The 25,816-nt window shown below is 46.0% G+C and overlaps 1 protein-coding gene across 2 annotated transcripts in view; it reads left to right on the forward strand.

Moving 5' to 3' along the window:
* Positions 1 to 25,816, forward strand: part of KLHL3 (kelch like family member 3) — a 51,086-nt gene that overhangs the window by 9,723 nt on the left and 15,547 nt on the right. For both annotated transcript variants that reach the window (XM_042014510.1, XM_042014511.1), the window contains exons 3-8: positions 1,032 to 1,138; positions 8,486 to 8,607; positions 16,240 to 16,402; positions 19,343 to 19,452; positions 24,338 to 24,454; positions 25,458 to 25,607. In XM_042014510.1, coding sequence (XP_041870444.1) covers positions 1,032 to 1,138; positions 8,486 to 8,607; positions 16,240 to 16,402; positions 19,343 to 19,452; positions 24,338 to 24,454; positions 25,458 to 25,607 — 769 coding nt within the window. The remainder of the gene's footprint in view (positions 1 to 1,031; positions 1,139 to 8,485; positions 8,608 to 16,239; positions 16,403 to 19,342; positions 19,453 to 24,337; positions 24,455 to 25,457; positions 25,608 to 25,816) is intronic.

Genomic DNA, 25,816 nt, shown 5'->3' on the forward strand with positions numbered 1-25,816 from the left:
TATATTTATTTGATAATGCAGTTTCCTAAAGACAAAGTTCAGTGTGGAGATAAGTATTTCCAAAGAGAAGACAACATCTAGATTTACAGACACTGATCCTTTTTCAGGCTTGACATTTGAAAAAAACACCCTTAGTTTGCATTTGTATGCTTAAGCATCTTAAACCAACTTATTGGGAGGCTGAGCACTCCTTGCTGTCGGCATCTTCGAAGCTCTGTGCAAACATTAGCTAATGAATCCTCAAAGGACATACGTGGGGCAAGTAGAAAAGGTCACTCGTTAATGAAGTGGCTTTTCCAAAGCTCTACAATGAGTCAGTGGGGGAGCTTAGAAGGTTTCTTTTTTGGTTTCTGTCTGGAACCCTGTTCTTTATCCCAATGACTCTTAATCCCAGACTAATTCATGAGGTAAATGAAGTCCTCAGGCCCATGGATAAACTCCAGTGATTGATACCTCCTCTCTGGCAGATGGCTGAGGCAGCTTCTGCACTTACCAGTGACAGGATCTATTTTGGTGGCCACATTCTTTAGTGACAAGCATGGAAGGAAGTACAGAAATCACTTCATTTTTCATTCTACCTTTTCCCTGTGGAAAGATGAAAGGGCTGCTGGTGTTCCCTTGCATGTCTATTTCTTGCCTTACAGACTTGCTAGAGCCTGGCCCCAGGTAGTGCCCAAATCTTTAAGCTCTTCTGCCCCTTCTCCAAGCCCTGCTTGTTTGAGAGGTGAAGGAGCCCCTTACCCTTCATTCTTGGGACAGCATGTATGCCTAGTTTGGCTTCCAGGTTTTTTTTCCTAGGAAAGCAGAACCACAGGCGGGGCTGCAGCCTCAGGAGGATCCAGCCTCTGCTTTGTAGGCAAACAGTGACAGGAGCTGGTAGCTGAAGGGTTAGAGGACCTTCCCCTGGGATTTGGCAGAAGCTCAGGTGCCATGTCTATAATAGCTGGTCTTCCATTTTTTTGGCCTGTATTGATGTAGCTTTTTGACCAGGAATTCTGAAATGATCTTTGTCTTTTCTGGTATTTTCCCAGCAAGCGGCTCCTCTGTGATGTGGTGATTGTGGCCGAAACCGTGGAGATGGAAGCTCACCGGGTGGTGCTTGCAGCCTGCAGCCCTTATTTCTGTGCCATGTTTACAGGTACTGCTTTTGACACCAGACTGTGCTTGGGCTGAACGGGCCATTGCAGTCCCCAGGCCTCAGGCTGTGTCTCTGTCAGGAGCTGCAGCACAGGCAGGAGAGGGTTTGCTTGAGAGAGAAGTGGTACCGATGGGTCTGCAGATTGCTGTACTTGATGGATGATGCTGGTCATTCTTGACTAATTCCTGTGGGGTGGCTGTATGGCTGTGGGGTGAGTGGATAGCATGTGGGGCACTGTGAGGTTACTGTGGAGTTTGGCTCACTGCTTTATGGGTTAGTATTTTTTCACCTAACAAGACCTTGGATCATGAAAACATTGTCGTCAAGCACGTGTTCAGTGCCCTAAATGTTCATGGTGCACATCAAAGAGGTTGCTGGCACAGGAGTTGTAGTTTCAAGGCTCAGTCCTGCCGATACTGATTTGGCAGTCACAGATGTTTAATCTCCCATGGCATTTCTTTCTGCTGCCTGAAATAACACCGTTGTTCTCTTGATCCCAGTGAGTTTTAGCAGCCCAGCTTTTTAACAGGGTGAGTTGCTGCAGTCCAATGTGTTTTGGTAAAGACAGAAAGGAAGAAGAGGACAAAATTCTTTCTCTGATCACCTGATTCCCAGAGCAGGTGCCCTTCAAAGGCTGTGCCCAGATGGGGCAGCAAAAAAAACCCAAAGAAAGCTAAGTCAATCCTGAAGGAGGGGAGTGAGCAGCTTATTTAAGTCATTCTAGTAAAATTAGTCTGGTCAGAAACTCCTTAGCTTCTTTCCTTTTCCTTGTCCTTATTTCCAGGATAGGAACTGACAAATACAAAGAAAATGATTGTACACCCCAGGGGATAGTTGTTACTGTCCCTGAGCTCCAACATAAATGAGGTTCAGGGGTTTTTCCCCTGTTTCATGTTCATTTGCTTGTGGTCTGGGCCTTTCTTCTTCCTTTTAAAAACCTTGAGATTAGACCTAGTTTAATTCACTTTGCTGGAAGCAGAACACAGCATTTCTCAGGAAAAAGCTTGTCATTTGTGAAGCTTTTTTCCCTTCTGTAATGGAGGTGGGGGGAAAACCTCCAGTGTAAAATGTGAGGAGAGATGTGACACTCCCCATGGTGGCTTTATCAGTGTGGTGGGCTAAGGTGGAGAGCATCTGTGTTCTCTGGGGCACTGGTGCTGCACCCTGAAGTTGGTACTGGCTATGGTAGTGAGGCAGAGGAGCAAACACTGCTCAGAAGCAACTGTGTTTGAGGGCACCTCGAGCTCGACTTGTGATGCTTGTTCCTGATGAGGAGTTTAATAAAGAAAAGCTCTTGGAAAAACCCTCTGATCCTTAGAGGTCATCTGAGTGGGAAGGTGGTGGTGCAGGGCTGCTCATGTTTCCATGCAGGAATTCTCTGGGCCGTGTAATCCCTCACTCTCTGAGTTAAACAGTAATCAGCTAACCCGTCATGTGGCTGGCTCAGAGCTCCCCTGGGCTGGGTGACAGCCTTGGCAGCTGCCTGTCCCCTCCCCCTGACAAGTCCCCGGGGGCAGAGGGTCAGGCAAAGACCGGCTCTCCCTTTGCTTTCAGTCTAGCTATCCCCAAATTCCTAAGGTCTGGATCTCTCTCTTTCGAAGACAGAGCGTGTGATCTCCTTCCAGCTGTGTGGCAGTTCATTCCCTGCGAGGAGACAGTGTAAAATCACAGCTTCAGCACGAGCTGGTTGTTGTGACTTGGTTTTTTTGCACTGCACATCAGTGATGGAGCCAAGGGATCAGGTTCAGCTGCACTGTGGGGGCATTTGCAGGAGCTGCATATGCACACTGAATTCTTACTGGAGGGGTCCCCCAGCAGTGCTGGCAGCCACGAGTGAGTAGTGAGTGATCAGTGTGGAGCTGTGAACAGTGGGAACCACACTGAAACCCACAGCTCATCCACCTTTGCCCACCGCTTGCTCTGCAGGCTCTGTCCCTGTCAGCTGGGCCTGACTTTGGAGCCATGGTTGACCTTGTGATGACCTTGTATCCTCTGGTTAGCCATTCCTCTTTGAAGTATTCCTGGAAAGTCTGGAAATGGGTAGGCACATTTTCCATTTGTAACTTCCACTGCTGAAGGAGAGATGGGACTCAGCCCTTCCTGAGTGTCCCTTTCCATACTGGCTTACTAGAGCATTTTGGATGCTGGTCCTTGTTGGCACTATTCTGTGGGGATGATTTGGGACAGTAATTTCTGTCTATTTAGAAGAAAACACAATCATGTTAGAAAGGGCAACAAATAGTTCAGTGACACTGCTAGGACTGCTCCTGTCAGATACCTTTGGAATTTTGGAAGTGCTGAAGGAGGAAGCAGAAACCTCCCTTGCAGGTCTTGTGTTCTGCTTCAAAGCACTCACCCCATGTGTGAGAGGCTGTGGTTTTGTTATCCAATGCACTCGTATTCTCCCTCAGCACATCTGTGACTTAGGAAACAGCCAAAGCTGTGGCTGTACACTGGAAAGCCTCTCTGGAGTGCAGCATTCAGGAGGCAGGGCAGGCTGCTGTGCTGGGTAAACACAGTGCCATGGGCTGCTGCAGTTTTGAGTGTAGTTTGTCTTGTGACAAAACAGAGCTCTGCTCTCTGCTTGCCTTCATGAGCAGAGGGGGTGGAAAAAGCACTGCTGGGTGTTGAATGTGGTGCAGGAAAGGCAATGCCTTCATGGGGGGCTGCAGACTGTCCCCTAAAGAGGATCTGTTCAGAGCCACCCTGCCTGTTTTGCCTGCCTTTGCTCCCTCACACCTCGTCCCTTGTGTCTGCTTGGCTGCAGTGGTGCAGGGACGGGATCTGTGCAGTGCCTCCTGCAAGGCAGCCCTTCCCACCACAGTCCTTATGAGAGATAATGCTAGTGCTTTGAATTATTCTGTAATTAAGGTATCAGGTGGGGCTCGAGTCTGACTTTATAAAAGACACCCTAGGAGCTGGGTTTTGTGGGGTTTAAGGTGTAGGGTTTCTTTTCTGGAGAGATGTGAGATGAGATGCCCTCAATGGTCCATCACTCAGCTGCCCACAGCGCTGCTCCAGAGGCTTGCCCTGGGTCTGTGCTTGGAGGAAGGGGCAGCCTGGTGCCTGCTCCTGGTCTGCACCAATCCTGCCTTGGTTCACTTGTGTCTCTCGGTTCTTCCCCATTCCACAGCACTAGAGACTTGTCCACCCTGTGACGAGTGGGAGGGACTCGATCATGCCGAGTCAGATCCCATCCAACCGTGGGCGCAGCACAGGAGACTCCCCTCCTGGGGTGCCTGGGCTGGTCCCAGAGCAGAGGCAGTGGAGGCTGTTAGTATGCAGGGCTGGCAGCTTGCTGGTGGGCGGGGAAGCCCACACAGCTTTTATTTTTGTTGCCTGTGTCACATGGATGCCACGACGACAGATGATGTTATTGGATTGGTCCCCCCAAGCTATTTCTGCATCGATCTCTGGGTGTGTGTGGCTGAGCCCCTCCTTGCATTGAGGGTCCTGCAGGGCTCTGGGCTCCCCATGCAGGGGGTTTGATGGGTGCTCCTTACAGGCACCTCCAGCACCACAGGGCTGATGGGGACTGGTCTGTTCTCAGAAGCACCCTCTCATCTCTGGAGATGTTTGGGGTTTTTTGAGGGGAGGAAGTGTGTGAAGATGACATTTTGTCAATTAAAAAGTCCTACCTGCTTTGAAGGCCTCACAAATGTAGGTCATTTATCCCTTTGTACTGGTACATTTGTATTCATGGACTTCTCTGAATAACATCTTATTATTCAGTTTGAAAAATTGAATTTGGGGCAAATATTATTTCAGTTCTTGGGATGTTGTTGACTGTTCTAACACTCATGGTCCCACCCCACTCCTATTATTTGCCTCCTTATTCACATAAGGAAAGTCAGCAAAGTTCAATTAGCAGGATCCAGGTTTTGCTCAAGCTTGGATCCTGTTTAGCATCTGACTCTGTGCTCTGCACTTACTGTGCCCAGCCACGTCTGGTGGAACGCTGCACGGAGATGTAGGTTGTAATTACTTCTGTAGGCTGCAGGAAATATTTTTCCACTTAATCCCACAGCGGTACTGAGTCACCAGATTTCCAAGAGTAGTGATTATTCATGCCCAGGTTTAAGAATTGACATTTCTTCATGCTCTCTTTGTTTAGCTTTATTTTTCCACTTATCATTTTCTTTCCGCTTGGGAGTTTGTTCTTTCTTTTCTGTGGAGATCCTGGTGATTAAATCCTGGGTGAAGTCACCATGTATGGGGATGCTGGAAGGACTGTGGAGTCCTTTCTCCTCCCTGCAGCATGTTTTTGTTCCTCTGACGTGCTCCTGTTACCTGGGGGGTGAGGAGGTGTGCATAAAGCTATGGGTCATGAATAGGCTCTTACACAGCTAAGGGGCTTTACTTGTATTTTCAGGGAGGAAATTATTGCACTAGTTCCACATGCTTTTGAGTTATGGATTTAGAGAAAGGGTACAGTTTGGATCCAAAGGTGTGAGGTTGGGAAGGTGAGAGATGAGAACTGCATCTTTCTGTGTGGATGCTTTGCGCAAGGTGCAAGTGATGGATGGGTTACAGCAGGGTAATTTAGGAGAGAAGCTTGCTGCATGCTGGGTGTAACTGCTGCCCTGTGTGCTTATTTTCCTGACTAGGTTTCAGCTTCTTTCTAAAGAAAAAGAATAACACGGCATTGTTTTTAATGTAGGGTATACCACAAAATAGCCTAATGTAGTTGTTGTAACATACTCATTCTATCTATATGTATATGTATTTAAAAAAATGTAAATATATTTTTAATAAATATATATAAAAAAATATTTTTCAAAGACTTTCCTAAGACATGTCCACAGTCTCTTTGAGGCTGTCCCTGTACTGAGACATGATTGACAGGCATACTGGGGTTTTTTAGCTCCTATGTTTGAATGCAGGTGAACCATTGTCGGGGTCCCTGGCACCTGCTCAGCCTCGTTCCCCATTGGTTGGTTTGTGTTCCCCTGCACGGGCAAGGACCCTCGGGTCCCGTGATTGCAGCAGTTCCTCAGCAGATCCCGGCCAGGCAGCTGGAGAAATAAACATCTCTGAAACAGCTATCAAGAATCAGTCCATATATATTTCTTTTCCATGGGCCTCGTTGTATGATACGCGTGTTAAAGTATCCGCACTGTAACAAACGGTGGGTAATGCGGGCAGAATGATCCCCGATCTCTAAGGACAGCAACTGATTTGTGAGTAAACTCTGGATTTCTCTTCTTGTTTTTGTTTTGCTGTTCCATCTCTAAACTATGGAGGAACTGTGGAAAGACTCTTGGCTCTCAGAGCCGCATATGGACATTTATCTTAAACTTGAAAAGGTTCTTGAACAACGATTTGTAAATTTTAGCTTAATTCAAGCTCAAAAGGAACTGAAACACTTCCTGGCATGGTTGTTTAAGAACTTTTTCTGTGTTTCTTGGGATTTAATACTTACCAAAGACTTTTGGACACAGTTAATTTCTGAGTCAAAATATATGCTGATGGAAGAATATTTTCATGAATATTATTTAATTACCAAGACTGTTGAGCAATGCCAGCTGTGTCCTTGCAAAGTTAAAACTGCTTCAGGGACCGTGCAACTCAGGCCACGTGGACCGAGCGCTCTGCGAGCAGCAGCGAGGCAGTTCCCACGTGCGGGCAGAGTGACACGAGCTGCAGTGTCGGCAGCGGAGCGAGGTGTGGTGGGAGCTTGCCCGGCCCTGCACAGCGTGTGGTGGAGCGAGCCCCGTGAGAGGAGCGGCACGTGGGCGACGGCTGGCGGCAGTGGAGCGGAGCTGCGCCTACCCGAAACGTGCGCTAGAGCAGGGCATGGGGGGGTCGTCGCTCGGGGGCCCGGCCGAGACGTGGGTGCAGCCCCAGGCAGCCGCAGTGCAGCTGAGAGCAGAAGCGGCGGCACGCGGGGAGCTGAGCGGTGTGGCCCGGCCTGGCCCGCATGGCCCCGAATGCGACCCCGGGAAGAGCGCGCAGGCACCAGCAGCTCCGATGGCCCCAGCAGCCCTGGCAGTTCCAACATGGAAGCGAGTGAAGACAAAAGAGAAAGCAAAAACACAGTGAGACAGAAAACAGAAGCCACTCAGAAAAAGGAAAAAATCACCCTAGCTAAGGTTTTAGGAATAGTAAAATGGTATAATGTTAAAGAAAATTATGGTTTTATAACAAGATGTGACAACCAGCAAGACATATTCATTCATAGAACTGCTACTAAAAAGCATAACCCTGAAAAATGCATCCCAAACTTGGGAGATGGAGAAGTTGTAGAGTTCAAAATTGTGCAAGGTAGAAAAGGGTTACAAGCAGCAGAGGTCACCGGGCCTGATGGTGTTTCTGTGAAAGGCAGTATATATGCTAAAAATTGTAGTCATGTTAGACAATATCTCCATTATAAGCCCCCCTACAGTCTCCCTTTCCTAATCCCAACTTTCCCTTTTATCGTATATCCTGTTACCCCCAGTGTATTCCCAATCAGTTTTTTCACCCATGGTTTCCCTCACAAAACCATGCCTTTGCCAATTGTTTCCCCAAAAATCCCTTTCCAATGCTGAGTGGGGGATAAAGAGGGGGAGGGAAGAAATTAACTATTGTTGTTTAGAGTTCCAACAGGTACAAATGGAAGAAACCCTCTCCTGCCTCAGTTTCCCCACAAAGCATGCTCAGAGAGTTCTGTCTCCCTTCTGTCAGCCTTAAGATGTTCCGGAGAATCTGTTTGGACATTTAAAGACTCAGGAGGGTGGCTTGTTTTGTCTTGAAACTGTTCTTGTTATGTTTATCCAGTTGTTTTCATTCTCCTTTTATTAAAATAAAACGGGTGAGGTGTTGGGGTCCCTCCCCTGCCGTGTAGCCCTGGGAGAGGGGCCCTGAGGGCACAGACACGGGGTTTCCCTGCCCCTGCTCAGCCTCGTTCCCATGGGTTGGTTTGTGTTCCCTGCGCGGGCAGAAGGACCCTTGGTCCCGTGATTGCAGCAGTTCCTCGGCAGATCCCGGCCAGGTGGCTGGAGAAATAAACATCTCTCTGGAACAGCTATCAAGAATCCGTCCATATATATTTCTTTTCCACGGGCCTCATTGTCTGATACACGTGTTACAGTATCCCCACTGTAACGAACCATGGCAGGTTCTTTTCTGTCAAGAAGTTGAGTTTGTTGCATTTATTGATTTATGTTGTTTTACACTAGTGTCCTCAATCTTCAGTCGTTTTTTAGGTGGCATGAGGAGGCTTTTGGGAATCTCACTGGTGGCTCTTCAGTGGTGAGGGATAGTGCCAAGCAGTCCTGTAGTCAGACAGCAGGAGCACATGCTGGATGTGTGGGGAGCAAGGTTCTGCAGAGCAAACTGTAACTATCCTTTTGAAATGAATTTCAGGAGACATGTCTGAAAGTAAGGCCAAGAAGATTGAGATAAAAGATGTCGATGGGCAGACCCTGAGGAAGCTGATTGATTACATCTACACCGCTGAGATCGAGGTCACGGAAGAGAATGTGCAGGTAGGTCTGGTTCAGCAGCTCCTGTGGAGAACCAAGTGAAAAGCTTGAAACTCAAAGGCACAGGTTCTTTGGGGGTGAGGGATCCTCAGGCTGCAGAAAGTAAAAGGTTGAGCTTGAAAAGAGCTACTTCCAGCCTCTGTTTAGTCTTGAGGCACTTCAGTGCTTTGCCTGTGCTTAAGTCATGTTGCATTTAGCTTTTGTGTGGAGCTCTTATAACGAGAGCAGGCATTTGCCTTCCAAGAAGCTGTGCTGACTTGTGGGTCAGTCTGTCGAAGGTCAGAATAGACTCAAACAAGCAGTGAGTCAAATGTTTTAAGGCCATGGCAGAGGAATGTGGCTGTTAGTTTTTAAATTCTTCTGGGTAGTTTGAGTTGTTTCACAGAGCTTTGAGTGGAATACATTGTTCAAATGAGGACATTCTTCCTTTTTTGTGTGTGTGCTCTGTCTTGAATTTCTGAGAGGTAAATATTTGTTCAGAAGTGGAAAGAGTAATTGAAAGGCAGCCTTCAAATAAAGCAGGGTGCTCAGGAAGAGAGTGTTTTGCAGTGTCACATGGCTGTGGCTGCTGGTAAAGCTCTTTCTTTGACTGTACTTGTATTTGTGGTAAGAAAAAGGCTCTGCACTTAGCCACTGATGTCTGGAAGGGATGCTGAGAGCTTTTGTATGGACATGCTTTTCGGTTGGTCTCTGTTTTTGTTTGCAAGTGGCAGTTTGAGCCTGTTGTCTTCCTCTCTTTGACTTGGACATTGCCAGGGGAACAAGTCTGTGTCCATGATGCTGGAGAGTTTTGTTGACCTAATTAACATGGAAAAATTAGACTGGTTCTGCTTGAAATGAGGTTCTTGCTGTGTGCTCTTCTGCTCCGACCCCTCAGAGAGAGGGTGGGTCCTTGTGACCTGTTGCTCCTCCCACAGGAGCTTGGACAAACCCCTGAGCTGGGTCCGCTTTGCAGTCCAACCCTTTGCCATCCTTCATGACCTAAATCTGTGGGGGCCTTTTCTTGCCCCTTCTGCCCTCCAGTTTTATAAATGTGGCTTTTTGGTGTGCTCTCAGCCTGGCAGTTGTCACACTGGTAGGAGGGTGGAGCCTGGTTGCCCTGCAGTGAGGCTGAGAACCAGCGGTGAGGATACCTTCAAGGTGCCATTATGGCAAAGGTGCTGACACTCAAAGCCAGCCGTGGGTGGCTTGGCCTGGCTGTCTGCTGTGTCTTCACATCAGGGTCATCAGGAGCTGCCTTACAACATCACTCAGTGGGGGACTGGGGTGGAGCTCCTTGCACCTCTGGGATCTCCCATTGCTGGAGGAGAAACTACATTTACACGCCCTCAGGCTGGTCTCTGTTTCTGTGGGAAATATGGAGGCTGTATCCACCTGCTTTCTGAAACGTGTGCTTTCCTTCCACGCTGCTGGGGGTTAGGTGGTCAGAAGCTCCCACTTGGCACGTGGGATGTGCAGAGCTTGGGATCCCATCTGCTGAGCCTGCCTTGGATGGGGCTTGGGGAGTGACCCCAGCTGCATTTCCAGGGGACTGTTTTGGTGCTCCAGCTGCACCTGGATGTGAGCAGTGCTGTGGGAGCTGGAACAGGCTGGAGAGGCAGCTCTGTCCTGCCCAGAAGGTCTGTGAAAACTCCAGGTGTTGCCTTTCTTGAGCAACTGGACAGCCATCTTTTTTTGTAAAACCTAATCAAAGCCTGCCTTCTGTGGCCCAGGGATTACAGGGAGTTAAAGTAGATCCCTGGCTATATTTTGGCTTTCATCTCTCAGACAGTAAGATAAAAAAATGTAAGTTTTGAATACTAAGTGTTTTTTCCTAATGCAGTAAAGCAGGTCCTTTTACTGCAGCATTTATTTCAGTATCCACTCTGTGATTAACTCTTCAGGCTAGAGGTAAATTAATTCCTCGGAGCGAAGAAATGAAGCTGATCTACTGCAAGATTAACTGACTAGTTTAAATTTTATTACATGTTTAAAGTGTTCATGTTGAAAATGTTTTATGGAATTTAATATAACTGTGTTATGAAACTAATAGAAAGAGAAATTTCCATCCTCTCTCTGGGTGTTTTACTCTGAACAAAATGCCATAAACAGGTTAATATTCATTTCCAGCCACAAGAAGAAAAGGTTACAGAAGTGAATGTTCTGTGATTTGTTGGAAAGTTTCACATGAAGTGAAGACTAAAACCAACAAAAATTAAGCTCCTTGTAGTCTCTAGTCAGAATTAGCTGTGTCAATGTTAGAAAGAAGTGAGCAGGTTACCACATTAGCATTACCACATCCCCCTGCTGCACAGGTGTTTTTGAGTCAGCCATCCATCCATCCATCCATCCATCTGGAAGGACACCTCAGTAGTGCCTGTCTGTGCTGTTTCAGCAATGTTCCTTCGCAGCCTTGCTTGAGCACAGTGAGACTTTCTCTTTTCCCAGCAGGTATCTCCTGAGGTCTCCTATTTCCTTGTCACATGTTCTGATTCTCTAGCAGGGCAAGGGTACTTTTTTAAAGGGGTTCTTCAGACTTTCTCAGTAGCTGGAAGAAGCAATTTCTGGGTATAGGTGCCAGGTAATTTCATTTTAGAAGCTATGAAAAAAATAAGGTTGCTCAGTGGCATTAACTGAGCAGATGCAGCCAAGGTACCAAAACTTGTGAATAAATGAAAAGACACTATCTTGTCAGTGAGAAAGATAAGATGAGAGCAGGATAGAAATGAGAAAAAAGATGAGCAGCAAAGGTAGCATGGAGTGCAGTGAATGTTCCTAAGCGTGTTTGAATGCTGAGCAGTGCCCAGCCCTTCACAACAAGAAGCCTTTTTACAGGATTTTTGTTGTTTGTTTTCTAATAGAAACCTGTATTTTTTTTTTTTCTTTTGTAGGCCTGGTCTGGGCTCAGGAAGTGAGACTCCTTTTCTAAGCATGTTTTTCTGTAGCTGATTGTGCAGTGAAATGAGTGTCTTTTGTTTTGTTTTTTTTTTTTCTGTAAGGAAGGATATGTATACAAGGGGCAAAGTCTGTACAGTCAGTTCCAGTCATCATCTGTGTAGTGAGTTTTGGGGGTGTTCATCTAATTTCTCCTCAAGATTATGTCCCAAATGTGCAGGCAAAGGGGATTTTCAGCTCACCCTGAGCCCATGTGTAGGGAATACTCTCTTCTAACCCTGCTGGGGTACATGGGTGAGAATCACCCCAACAAATGCAATCCTGCTTTACCTATTGGAACTTCATTCTTAGAGTGGGGTTTCAAGGCAGTATAGGAGCAGCAACAGGAGGGCTCAGGGACGATGGATGATAGAGTTTTAGCTGTGAACATGCATTTGGGATTTAGCCTCCCACTTGTTTGGAAGGCATGACGCAGAGACAGAATTTCTGTCTTTATTGCAGTCATGTTGTAGTTTCAGGAAAATCCATCCTGGAATTTCTACACCTGCTGCTTTCTGTTGTTCTTCCTCTGTTGCATCCCACATCAAGGTTGGTTGTAAATTTTCATATGCATGATACAAGGATCTCATTCATTTGAAGGTAGAGCAGGATACATTTATTTAGAAGGAAGTTGTGTCATGCAGTTTCTGTAAAAGGAAGGAAAACTAAAGTGAGTGTCTCGGGGAACTTCACAGATGCTCAGGTGCAGCCCTGGGTTGATTTCAGTGGAAATCATAAACACACATCAGAGCACAGGGCCTGCTGCTCTTTACATGTGTGGGGTAGCTGGTGCTTTTAACATATCAATTACCTGAATTTTTCAGTTAGGTTTTGATTTTGCAGCTGAAGTGGTTACACTGCTGCCTGCTTTCCAACTTTCATATCAAACCTGCGAGCTCAGAGTGATGGCAACAAAGTCCAGTGATAGGGAAGCTCTGCATGGTGTCCTTGAGCAGAGGTGAATGAAGAGATTTGGGAGCAGGCCTCTCCCTGTCCTAGGCAGTCCTGTGAAGACATCTGGACCTCTGGCTCTAGACAGTGAATACAGTCCCTCCTTAGTGTGTCCCAACCATCCTTACCTATGACACTTCATTACTTGCAGGCAGCCTGAGAACTGCCCTCCCAATTAAGAAAGTCATTATCATTCAGGTTGTAATGATTCCCTGGAAAAAGTCCTTATTAACCTGATTTCACTATTAAGTTCTTAGGAATGATGGGCCACAGACCACATGTGTGAGGTGTCCTTGTGTACTGCCACAGTTTGAGATATGGCTCATACACAGAGAATGAAATCTGAAATCAGCTGTCTGGAGGAGGTAGATATTGAAGCTGTCAGCTTTGCAGGCATAGTAATTGTCATAAAAAATGCCTCAAGAAAAGAGGAAAAAAGCTTTGCTAGGAGCTGCAATATTTCCGTTTCAAAGATGCTTCTGCACCTCAGCTTTTCCTGCGGACTTAGGAGTTCACAGCAAGGAAGGAGAGGTCTCTGGCAGATGCAGTTTTGATGATAAAGGGGTTGTAAGTGGGTCAGTCCATCTCTCTTCCCCCTGTTCAATCCAAAAAGCTGCAGCTATAGTAGGTGCAAGCCCATGGTGAGGCAAAGCACCTTTCAGCAATAAATCAGGGCTGTTTTCCTCCCTGGAGCCAAAGCTCCTTGCCATGCAGCGCCCTGGAGTGCAGGGGGCCCTGGTCCATTGGAGAGCTGACTCCTCTGGTTTGGACTCCCTTCCTTAAACCTATAGGATGTCTTTTAAATTGGCTTGGCCTAATAGAAAGCTGAGGAGAAACTTGTGGATGTGGCACCAGAGGACTGTGCCTGATGGATGTCTTCACTTTTTTATTTCACTGTTTAACCAAGGGATGGTGTGTCTGAAGGTAGCTCAGGAGGGAAGTTACCAGTTGTTCCCCCATTTTCTCTCTCATCTCTACATCCTTTCTCCATCTCCTGATCCTGACAAGGTTTTGTGACTCCCTTATGCTGTCACACCTTCCTCTGTCAGAGCTATTTCACCTCAGGTAGAGCATTTAAGTGGAAGTACTGTTGTTCAGCCCATGTGCTGCTTGGGAGCAGCTGGGATGTAATAAAGCCTAATTGCCACCCTTGCACTCAAAAGCCACATAACACGAATGTAGTTTTATCTCCACTGTTTGTGCTGTTTAGGGCAGCTTGTTTAAAACTGAGTATTTACCTGCCCTGCAAATACAAAATCCATTTGTTTCTCTGGTCACGGGTTTCCCTGGGTGGATGCTTGGGAGCTGTCTCCCTGTTTGGGCAGATGTGCAGTCCCAGCTGTGGCCCTAGATGTGCACCTGAGGATTACAGCCAGTACTCTTATTTGGCTTTCAATTTGACCAAATTGTCAAAGCTGCTTATAAGCTTTAATACATCCCCTGCATAGGGGAAACGCTCCTTTCCCAGTTTTGAAGAGCAGGAATGATGTAAGTTAACTTTTGGCCAAGACTACCTGTAAGGCTGTGTCACAGTAGGGAATTAACCCCAGCCTCTGCAGTCCAGCATTAATAAATGAATCTTATAGAACACAGAGCACTTTTGGCTGAAAGATGTTTCTAGTTTAGAGACATCAAAGGTCTATGGAAGTAATTGCACAGGCAATGTTGTGTAAACTTGAAATTGGTGTGGAGTCTGTGGAGCACAGCTGGTGAACTAGATGGTTATATGCATATATATCTCTAGACACACCTCATAGATGAGGTTCTGGACACAAATTAAGCAAAGCAGTCAATCTCAGTAGTAATAGCAGATAATCTTGACATAATTTCTAAAAATGAGTGGGTTTTGATCTGGAGGCAGATCTGGTAGAGAAGCCAGCTCTCTGTAAATCGTTCACGGCTGTTGGTGTTCAAATATTAAGAGCCAAATCCAGACCCATGTGAGTAACTTGCCTGGATATTAATGGGGTTGCAGTTTGGTCCTGCTGCATGTTTAGGAAGGGCATTTCCTCTTGTTATTTCTAAAGGAAACAGACTTTGTTCTCACGGAAATCCTTTGCTTGCTTTTCGCCTTCCCTGGTAAAAACAAGATGAGTGTTAAGACATTCAGCTGGGAAATAAGAAAAAGAAAATCCTCTCATCTCTTTATAGGCTTTTTATATCCTATTTCTGAGAAGTGTTGTATGATAATGCCCCCTTCCCGAAGCCTGCAGTGGTACGAGGCTCCTTCTGCACTGCCTCTCAAGCCAGCATGGGCTGTAACAGCAGTACTGGTTTGTCCAGGGGCTGTTGCATGTGGTGATGGTAGTGAGTTCCTTTTGGTCTGGAGGCAACATCCCAAACACTGGAGGTAAGCAGCCCACCTGGACTGGCAGGTGTTTATCCTGGATGGATGGGGGTGCACAGAGGAGGCTCTGGCTGGTCTATAGCATGGAGTTTGCATGGAGTCTGACTTGTCTACCCAAAGCTCAGGTGTTCAGAAAGGGTTCAGCTAGAGAGAAGGTGGTTCACAGCTAGGTTTCAAAAACCTAGAGCATTGCTATCTTGACTTAATCAAAGCTACAAACTAATCTGCTCCTGGCATCAAGAGGCTTGGGCCAAAACAGGCTCCCGGGTTAATTGACTTCTCTTTTGATTGTTGCCTGTTGGGGTGGCTGCTTGGCAGCAGTCAGCCACTGTGCAGCTGGGCTGGAGTGGAACACATCAGTTGATTAGAAAGACCTGGAGCAGGTTGTGAGTGTCCTGCCCTGGTGTGGAATGGGAACGTGGTGGCAGGTACAGGGAGGGAACATCTTTATCCCTTCCCTGCCATCGGGATCCAGGGAGGTGAATGCCGTTAACCTATTTGTTTTGTTTAACAGCTGCTTATTTTTTTTGAGTTGGAAATAATTTTCCGGAAATGTGTGCTCAGATGGTGAGCACAGATGCCCAGTTGGAAGGACATGTGTGAGGCAGCCAGAGCTACGAAAGAGCTGGAATAAGACATGTCTGAAGTCGCTGTTCGACAGAAGAAAGGAAGTAGCTGATGTCATGGACTGTAATGTCCTGATGGACTTTGTTTTCTACTTCCTGTCCTCCTCACTGGCCTCAAAGGTGTTTTTTTCCAGCAGATGTCACATTCCTCATCCATTTCTGTCTCCTTTTTCTGTGCTTAGTTTTGGAGGTACAAAGCAGTACCTCATTTTGAGATGCAGTCATGAACCACGAGTGTCCGCAGCATTTTGTGTGAGTGTAAATGAGGGCTGTCTTTCCCAAGAGCCTTGCTGTCACCAAAACCTGCTTGAGTTTCTGGGAACCCCCTCTCTTATGTGACTGTTTGGGCACCCTGCTCACAAGCCAATGTGGTTTTGTTGGAAATAACCAAGTCCAGGGTTTTGAGGACTGCTGGGCTGCTATGGGCGTTGAATCTGATGGCATTGCTTATAAATAATATAAAGCTCTTTGGGGGAAAAAAAATTAAATCTGTGTGCAGGAGCTACCTGCAGCAAAGCCAGAAATTCAGGAGCATCTGTGGTTGCTTCTACCTTGTCCTCACTTTGCCTTGAGGTCTTATGGGGAGAAGCTGTGAGAAGAGTTCCACTTATAGCCCAGTGTGGGATAGCCATTTTCATGTCTCAGGGCATGAACAGGGATCTTCTCCATATGGTAGAGCTAAGACTTGAACCTCCCTTCTCGTAACCCCACAGGGTTGAAGGGGAATTGCCTCCAATTTGTGCGAGCTGTGAATCACTCCCTGTTGCTCACTCTTGTTCCCCTCTCGCGCCTTTGCAGGTTTTGTTGCCAGCTGCTAGTTTATTGCAACTGATGGATGTTAGAAAAAACTGTTGTGACTTCCTTCAGTCCCAGCTGCATCCCACGAACTGCCTTGGCATCCGCGCTTTTGCCGACGTGCACGCCTGCACCGAGCTGCTGCAGCAGGCCAACGCCTACGCAGGTGAGGGGAGGGGGTCTGGGTGTGGAGCTAACCCTGCCTCCAGCTACAGCAGCTCCGAGGCTGAGCCCATCCTGGTTGGTCTCTTCAGACTTCTGGTATTAGAACAGGAAGGGAATATTTTATTTAGTTCTGGGCTTGCAACTTTCTGTGATGCTGCAAGTTGGGAAATGTGGTTCGGTCGCAGGGGAGCACCGTAGGAGGTAAAACACCCTTATCCTCTGGATGTCAGACCACAAAACAGTTCCTGAGTGTGATCCTAGCAAGCTCTTGGTGTGCCTGTTCAACAGCTCAGTGTTGGTGTGCTGGTGTCCCCCCCATGGGACCTGCCCTGGGAGAGCAGTAGCAATGCTGGGCATTTCCATTGTGGGAATAAATGGCACTGGGCAAAATTAAATCCTCTGGGTGGGAGTTGGAACACTCAGCTAAAATTGCCATGCAGTCTGAGGCTCTGATCTGTGCAGCAATGGCCCCTTACCCCAAGGGAGGATAGGCTTATGCTTCTTTGGGAGTAAATGTGTTTGGCTGCAATATGGAAGTGCCGGCAATGGCTTTCAGCATTTCTCCTCTACATCATAAATGTGAAGCTGTTTCAGGCAGCCCCAAGCTCTGAATTCCCCAGCACTTTCCAGTCTCCTCCAGCAGAGTTGCCCTTGACCTCTGCTTGGGAGAAGCTGATAGTTTTTTCTCAGTTTGTTTTTCTGTTTTCTGATAATTTGTGTAGGCACACATACACCTGCTGTCTCCCAGAGCACCTGCTCTGTCCTGCAACATTTTCCTTTTTCACAATTTTGTCCTTAATTGAACTATAAATAGGCTCAGTAGAATAAAAATGTGTCCACTGAGTCCTCCCCTATTCTCCTGCAAATAAAACTAAACCTTTTCAGCTGCTCTGGCTGTATTATCCCCCAGAGAAAAAGGTACCCTGGAAGGAATGGTTAATTGTATAAAAGCTTGCTTGTAATATCTCATTATCCTTGCTTCCAGGCCGTGTTTAATCTTTAACCCAACAAGCAGTGCATTCACAGTATATTTATTTGGTTGTTTGGCAATTAGAAGGTCTGCTTTGTTGTTTTATTGGCCTTCATAAGTCCCAGTTAGTACAGCAGCCCATGTAATGTTAATGGAACTCCATTAATAAAACTGCCATTAAAATTCTTTTCACGATGTTGTTTATGTAACAGCCTTAAACCAAGACAGAAGTCCCCAAGCTCAAAAGTCCATGTGTGCATGAGCTCAGTTACTTGAGAAATGCTGAGTCCTGGCCAGTGGATAACTTCAGTAGGTAGAGGAGCCTTCTTGATGCAGGCACCAGTTACTTTCTTAAAATCAGTAAATATTCTTCCTTGCTTCCAACTAATAACAAGAGATCAAATACCTTTCTGCTGCCAGATGCAAGTCCAGAATGAATGAATATGAGATTTTGTCCAGAAGCCAGGGTGCATCCAGCTTATTGTGTGGGGAGTGTTTCCTGCCTCTTAAGTATTTAAGGCCAAAAGAGTTCATTAGATCATTTATATATTTCCAGCATAACAGAGTATTAAACTTTATCCACATGCTGCTATTTTTAATCAGAGCCTTTGTCTTAGCTGTGGGGCTTTGTTCCTCAGTAGACCAAGGAGGGTCTGTGACTGGGAGAGTCTAAGTCTGGTCGAGTCCAGCTCCAACTCTGCAGCAACAGCTTTGGTGAGGGGTTGTTCAGGGCCCCCAAAAAACTCCTCTATGTAAGTTATGCCAGCTCATGTCCCTGTGGTGCTGCTTTTTGTCAGGCAAAGCACTTTGCAGACGTGAAAACTCAAGGCAGATCTTGCTGCGGAGGGAGCTCTTTGGATACAGGAGTCTGAGCTTCTCAAAGCTGCAGAATCAGAACTTGAAAGGAGCTGCTTCAGATAAAGTGTCTGAGATTCATGTTTCTGTAATTCAGCCAAAGATAAATGGGACTTAGCAAACGACAGGTGAGATTAAATTGGCAGTATATGTAAGAAATTCTTGCAGAACTAAAATTGCTGCAACTGGCTAATGACATATTTGACCTAGAAATTATTTTTTAGGAAGTGATTATTTCATGTGCCTTTTGGCTAGATATAAAGCTTGACAGATTTGATGATGCTCAGTCATAATACTTCCAGCTTGGGGTTATATTCAGTAAAGTGCATTTTGTTTTCAACTGGTTCCCAGAGTTACAGTCTGGAGGGGTCTGGAGGCAAAAAAGGGAGAAATAGAAGTTTATACAATTGCAGGCTTAAGTGGAAAGGGGAAAATGACTGGGAAGTTGGGTGCTGAGGGTTTGGAGCAGGAAAAAGGTTAAATTCACGTTATTGAGGCAAGGCAGTAAAAGGTGGAAGGAGGGGAGAGCTGTTGCCATGTGCATGCATGGGATGAAGATCCCCCTTGCCCACCTCTCCGTGTACCTGTGCACACACAGGTTCAGCTGGATGCCCTGGGACCCCTCACTATTGCTGGGCATATGAACCAAACTGATTAGTGTTAAAGATGGGCCTTCCTTGGAGTACATACAAATACCAGGGACCCTTGTGGAGTTAGACCCAGGTACTGAGCAGATCTGATGCTGTCTAGCCTGTTGAAGTGGGCAAGAACTGAATCTTGAGGTGGCCAGGTTATTTACTACTTTGGACATTAGCTCTTGTCTCAATTGCCACTTCCAACTGTATTTGCCACTGGAAGACTCTCAGTGGCTTTTCAGGAAGTTCAGTATAATTTATGAAAGTGTGTCATGGGGCAGGTGCTACCTGAAACAACATCAGATTTTGTTCTCCTGCTCTGAGGCTGGTTTGTTTGTGTTCCACACACAGACGCCGTGGGTTTGTCTCAGGGGCTCAGAGCTGTGACAAGAGCTGTTCTCTGAATGCTGTGGTCCTTCCATTGACTGAAAACATGGATTTCATTATAATTTTCTGTTCCCCCTTTTCATTTGTTGAACAGAGCAGCACTTCCCTGAGGTGATGCTAGGAGAAGAATTTCTTAGCCTTAGTCTGGACCAGGTTTGCAGTTTAATATCAAGTGACAAGCTCACAGTCTCCTCTGAAGAAAAGGTACAGTAAATTGTATAGCAAGAGTGAATGTAAGAGTGCTGGAATGTTTCTAGATCTTACACCAGGAACTGTTATCATGATATGCTCCTTAGGGGCCATTCTCCAACAGAGATCATGTGGAAAGGAAAATTAAAATAATGTGAATCCTAAAAACACATAAAAATGACCTTCACTTGGTTGTTCTTTGCAGGAAGTTATGACTCTCAGATCCATATCACTCCAAAAGCCCTGGGGCTCAGAACCAGCTACTTTCCCTCTCTGGAAAACTAGAAAACTCCCATCTGCTGTTGTGTAATGCATTTAATACCTGCTGTAAAACCTCAAAAAAAAGTGAATTTCATTAGGCCAAGGAGGAATATTGACTTCTCTTTCATGTTAGATAGAACAACAAAAGGAAGCCTGGAACCAAAAGGAAGGAAGGAAATATTTTTCTAGCATCTTCAGTGTTTTTAATGAAAGAGGGGAAAAAGGCACTGGTTGATACTGTTTTGTGGTTGAAACATTCAGCACATCTGGTGTAGTCTGGAGTCTTTGGGAGGAGGGTGACCACTGATTATGGTGCTTGGTGAACTCCAGCCCCATTCTCTGGTCTGAGCTTCTTGTATACCCTGCTGCAGGTTTCTGGGGACAGGCATGTACCTCCAGTCCTTCAGCTCACCTCCAAATTGTCACTGTGGGGAGACTGTAAAGTCACAGAATCATTAAGGTTGGAAAAGACATTTAAGATCATTGAATCCAACCACTAATTCAGCACTGCCAGGTCCACCACTAAACCACATTCCTAAATGTAAATGGTCACTTATGAGAGGCTACAGGAGAGCTTGAGGGTTGTGTGATTAGTAACTTCAGTGCCCTTGTTGGATGCCTGTGTTTGGGTGGGATGAGGCTGCACCTGGGTATGGCGGTGCTGCTGGCTGGGCTGCACATCCTCATGTGCGCTCTCCTCCTGCTCAGCCCCTCTGGGCTGCAGACACGCAGGTGCTTGGGCCCATAGGGACTGTAAAACTTGCCAGAAATCCTGCTCCGTGTGAGGTGTGGACACAGGGATGCTCCCTGCTGATCCTGAGCCAGCAAACTCGGAGGATCCAGGCGCGCGTTTCCGCTGGCAGGGGCGCCTGGCAGGGCTGTGAGGTGCCACTCGGGCAGGGCCAGGAAGGGAAATGACAAATGGCACGGACTCACAACAGAATCACTTTGCCTGAGCCAAGCAGCCTGCAAAGGGAAGTGCAAGTTTAGTAACCAATTTTTTCCAGTCCTGTGCAGCATTGTTCAGAAGCTTTTATTGGCCTTGTGCCCAGGGGAATCAACATGCCCCTTCCCTCATCTGAGCTTTACACAATCAAACGCAGTATTTCTTTAGCTGATTGTAAAAGAACTTGTAAAAGAAAAGATTGTTGAGAATGCAAGGCAGTGGAAGGAAATGTAAGCATAAGCTGCACATTCAAAACAATAGATCTGAATAACAGGAGAGAGGCAGAAAATGGTAATGGAACATTAACATGAAATGTGCTGGAGTTCAAAGAAGTGTGGGAAATTGAGGACAGACTCATAGGCTGCTGTTTCATGTTAACTTCATGGCAGACAAGCCACTTTCCTCATCTTTATTCTTCCTATCTGTTAATATTTGAGATATATATTATAAAACAAATTATATAAAAGTACATATGTGTGTATACCAGTGTACACATACACACAGGTATATCTGTGTATATGCATGTGCAAAATACTTCAGAAATCTGGGAGCTTAATTGTCACAGCCAGATTTCACAAGACCTTTTCTCGTTCTTGTTCTTGCTGTGTCTCATACATGTACTGCACCCTGTGAGCCAGAGCACTGCTATCCCTGGATCATTGGGAAGTGTTAGAGCCAAGTCCTGCCAGGATCAGGGAGGGAGAATTGCCTTTGGAATGCCTCAGGAACTTGTGTGTTCTCCCCTTCCTTTGCCATCCCCCAACTAATACCAATTGGCCTAATAAAATATATCCTTATCTTCACCAATTGTGGCTTATTTATATCCCTAGGCCATCAGGATGACAAAAATTCTCTGCTAGCACAGAAACCTATTTTAATTGTAAAATGGTGACAGCATTTCCTCATCACTCAAAGATTCTCCTCCTTTCTCTTCTGTCCTCCTTGTCGTAGCCTCTGCAGTTACACAGGCCATTTCAGAACAGGGCAGAGGTTTGTTGTCCCTGCTTGCTCGTTCTGCTATAGCTGAGTACAGTACTTGGAAGACAGTTTTATTAATGTTTTTTGTACCTGACCTAATTGGCTCTTTTTACTGTTTGCAAGCTAAAAAAAGATATTAAAATAATATTTATTTGTTATTTATTAAAGTTGTATGAAGGGGGGGGGGACACTTGAGAATGGTCTCCTGCCAACTCAGAACAGTGGCTGATGAAATTTTTTAAAGGGTTGGGATTTTTGGATTGGGGATTCTACACAGAGTCTGGTAATTGATTCATTGTCTCATGCTGCTGACATGCAGCAGAAGCTTATGCAAGGTTTGGTCCTCACTCTTGGGAATCTCTAACAAATGGATTTTTGGCTGGAGAGGCTGGGAGAACATCTGGGCTTGCTCTTTCCTTAGGCAGTACGCAGAGAGGGGATATTCTAGCCTTTTACCTTTCTGCTCCATAGAGTGGGAAATTTACTTCTCCCAAGCTTGGGACTGCTCCTGCAGCCAGACAGGTGCCAGCTGCTACCTCAGCCTGTGCCTCGGCTCTAAATCAAGCTGTGTGGGCAACTGCTTTGTCCATCCCACCCTGGCAGCAGGTCCTGCATGGCTGGAGAATCTCGGGGGAGCAGCAGCAGCTGCTCGGGGTCTGCAGCGGGCACAGCGTGTGGAGGGAGGGCATGGCAGGAGTGGAAACAGATGTGGCCTTTAAATAGAGATATTGCTGTCTTGGATTGAAGCCTTTTCCCCTCTTCTCATGGAATTAGGAATTGGAGCCAATGGAAGGTGCCAGAATCTGATATTTTAAAAAAAATATAATTATTTTTAGAGTAGGCACAGCAGGGAAGCATCAGTGCTTGCCTAACTCAGGAGTAGACTCGAGCACCAAGGAAGCAGCTTGTTCCCAGTGCACATTTGCCTTACCTTCCTTTAGACTTGTTCACTGTCCTCCTGACCTGTAGCTGGGTATGTCCCAGCCCTGTGACCTGTTCTGCAGCTCAGCCTTTGTGCAGAAGAGGTTAATGAAAAGCCTGTTTGTCGGCTAAACATTTGCTTTATCCTCCTTCCACACTCATTTGCAATTAAAAAAAAAATCTCACAACAACCCAGTTTCTACTTTAGAGGCCTCATAGCCAAAGTTAAAATGTTGGTTTGCTTATTTATTTTAATTTTAAAATACTTAAAGGCTCTGCAGTAGTTATTCTCCTCAGCATTTGCTGCAGTTTGATTACACCGCTCCCTGTTGTGTTGCTTAAATCCTCATTGCAGTGTCCTGAATTCCAAACAGTTCAGCAGGAGCTTTGTTGGCACAGGAAATGAGGCTGGTGCTTTACTGCATTTTAAAAGTATATAGTTTAGCCTAAGAGGAAAAACCCCCTTTCTGCTCTGCATCTCCTTCATGGCAGGATGTCTGCCAAGGCCTCCTGCAAATACATTTACCATCAACAATTCAAGATGGAAAGATGGTGCCCTCATTTTTGGTTGATTTTGTCAAATTAGTGACCTTGGACCAAACAAAATGGTTTCTTGGGGAGTGATGGGAGGGATGGAAAGAAAGAAATAATTATCTGTGCAAATTGTCCTGACCATTTGGTGACCCCGGAAGGAAGCTGAAACCAAGGGCACTTGCCTGGTATGCTGGAGGGAAGGGTCAGGGATGCTTTTGGGGGGAAGCACAGGACAGACAGGGCCTCTGCTCAGCACCCCTGGGTAACTGGGCAGTGAGAGAGCTTGGGGAGTGTTGCCTGGATGTGAGTTATGTGTCAGAATTTAATTCTCTTTTTGTGGGGAAGCTCCACTGCAGTGATCCAGATCCTGCTGTGCAGCATCTGAGACTGCATCAGCCCCTCTTCCTGCCTTGCTGGGGGTTTCAGGAAGCTTTTCCCACTCCTGGTGACGTTTTTAGACCTTTCTTTTGTGAGTGAGGCTCACAGTTATATAAGCACATGCATATTCATACAGGAGCCCGCATAGGACGCTTCTCCCGCGCCTGTGCGTCGCGAGGGCTCTGCCCATGGGGCTGTTTGTGAGCACTTCGTCATGGACTCCAGCTCTGGATGCTTATCTCAACCAGTTGGATCTGGAAGTAAAACTAGATTTTGGTTCAGGCTAGAAGCCTGGTGTGCCTTTGTTTCCCAGCTGGAGTATCTGAGTATTTTTAGCAGTGAAATGCACGCAGTGCAGAGGCTCCATGGCTGCAGGCAGGGCTTGTCCCGTGTGGGAACCTTGTCCTCAAGACTTCCTGGTTTCTGGGGGCTGGTGGAACTGGTGCAGTGGTTAAATATGAGCATAGTGACTTTGTGTGGCCAAAAGGCTCCTGGAGGAGGGAGATCTCTGTTATCAGGAGTAATTGTTGTGGTTGATTTCATGAATAATGTCCAGTGCAAATGTCAGCAGGCTCATTAAGTTTCCTGGCTGCCTTCCAGTGCTAATGTCCAAGAGGTATATGATTGTTCTGGGCACGCACTTAGCTCTGGGAGTGATACAGCACATCTAGATGTGAAGTTGCTTGTTAACATGCATAGTCAGCTCAGCTCTCTGCTACAGTGCTGCTTGTGCTCTGTGCAGTCACAACTTTTTCATCTGCTTGATAGAGATCTTGCACCCCCTTCCTTCGGTGCTCTAAAATCACCATGCTTCTGATTTTGGGTGGGTGACTGTGCAAGGCAGTTCTTTCTTCCCCATTTAATTGTACTTTATCTGTGTAGGTCTTTGAAGCAGTTATCTCTTGGATAAATTATGAGAAGGAATCTCGCTTAGAGCACATGGCTAAGCTGATGGAGCATGTTCGCCTGCCCCTTTTGCCCAGAGATTACCTGGTACAGGTTAGTCTGCAAAGAAGTCATTAATACTTGCACTTAAGCTGCTGGTTGCTCCTTAATCAGTGGCTTGGCTGTTTCTTTGTGAGATGGGTAATTTGGTCTGTTGCTGAGTCTGTAAACAGAAGAATAAAGGCAAAAACTGAGTGGACTCTGAAATCAATGCGTGCTTCAGAAACCTTCTTGTAAATGGGACCTGTGCTCTGCCAGGCAATGCTGAGAGCAGAGCTCCTGCCCCTCTAGGGGAAACATTGATTAAAAAAAAATGATAAGTTAATATCTTGTGATTTTCCACCCCAGAAATACCAAGCTGGTGATGTTACAAGCTTGTGCAGCTTTTTTATCTCATGCACAGGTAAAACAACATAATGGAAACACATCACGTGTGGTAATTTTAGCTTAAGATGTGTGGTGTGCATACATATGGGTCTGTGTGGCTGGCAGGGGAGACACTCTCTGACTCAGTCTGACTTGGAGATTGTTCTTCATAAATTAATTCCTGGGATCTGGGCCTAGATAATGAGCTGAGAATTCCCAGAGAAGGGGTTGGCATATGGGCTCTTTGACTACTATGCTTTTATCATGTGTCTAAAAAAGTCAGTACAATTGGCATAAAATTGGTATTCCCAAGATGAACCCATGATATTTTTTTTCCTTTTCTTTCATCTGATGAAATAACAGATATTGCCTGTCCTTAAAAATTCTGACTCAGATAAAAGAAATTACTTATTTTGTATCCAGAGTCCTGGTGAATTCTCTGCTGAATCCAGTGTTTGGCAGAGGGTGAAAAAAGACTCACTTCTTGTGAGTGATCTTGGGAAACAGTGAGAAGCTTGGATGTTACTGCATGTGTTTCTTTGGAAAGAGTTGGAAGTCTGTCTCCTGCATATATATTTTTTTTTAATGCTGGTACTTTGAAAGGGAAATTCCAGGTTGCATGTTCTTTCCACAAAGCTCCTTGTGACCCGTGCCAGTTTAAATGATCTTTGTTGTGTGTGCATGTTCTCAGACAGTCGAAGAAGAAGCTTTGATCAAGAATAACAACACCTGTAAAGACTTCCTTATCGAGGCCATGAAATATCATTTGCTTCCTCTGGATCAAAGGCAACTGATAAAGAATCCCAGGACAAAGCCAAGGACTCCTGTTAGCTTGCCAAAGGTAAGCTGAGCTCATCACTTTGTGTCACCTCACCCCCTGTTCCTGGTGGCATTTTCAGTCTTTTACAGGAGCTCAAGAACTTGCCGTGTTACTTTTACTAACTCAGTGATTGTGCTTTGAAGTGTTTTACTCCCTCTTCTGGCATTGCCTGTGCCCAGCAAGGAAACATAATTAAGTTGGATAAACTTAGATAAACCCTTAGGGGAAGG

This window comes from Corvus kubaryi, unplaced genomic scaffold, assembly GCF_017639235.1.
Source record: "Corvus kubaryi isolate FWS band 111438036 unplaced genomic scaffold, C.kubaryi_AGA036_p1.0 split2-37374, whole genome shotgun sequence".
NCBI classification, from domain to species: Eukaryota; Metazoa; Chordata; class Aves; order Passeriformes; family Corvidae; genus Corvus; species Corvus kubaryi.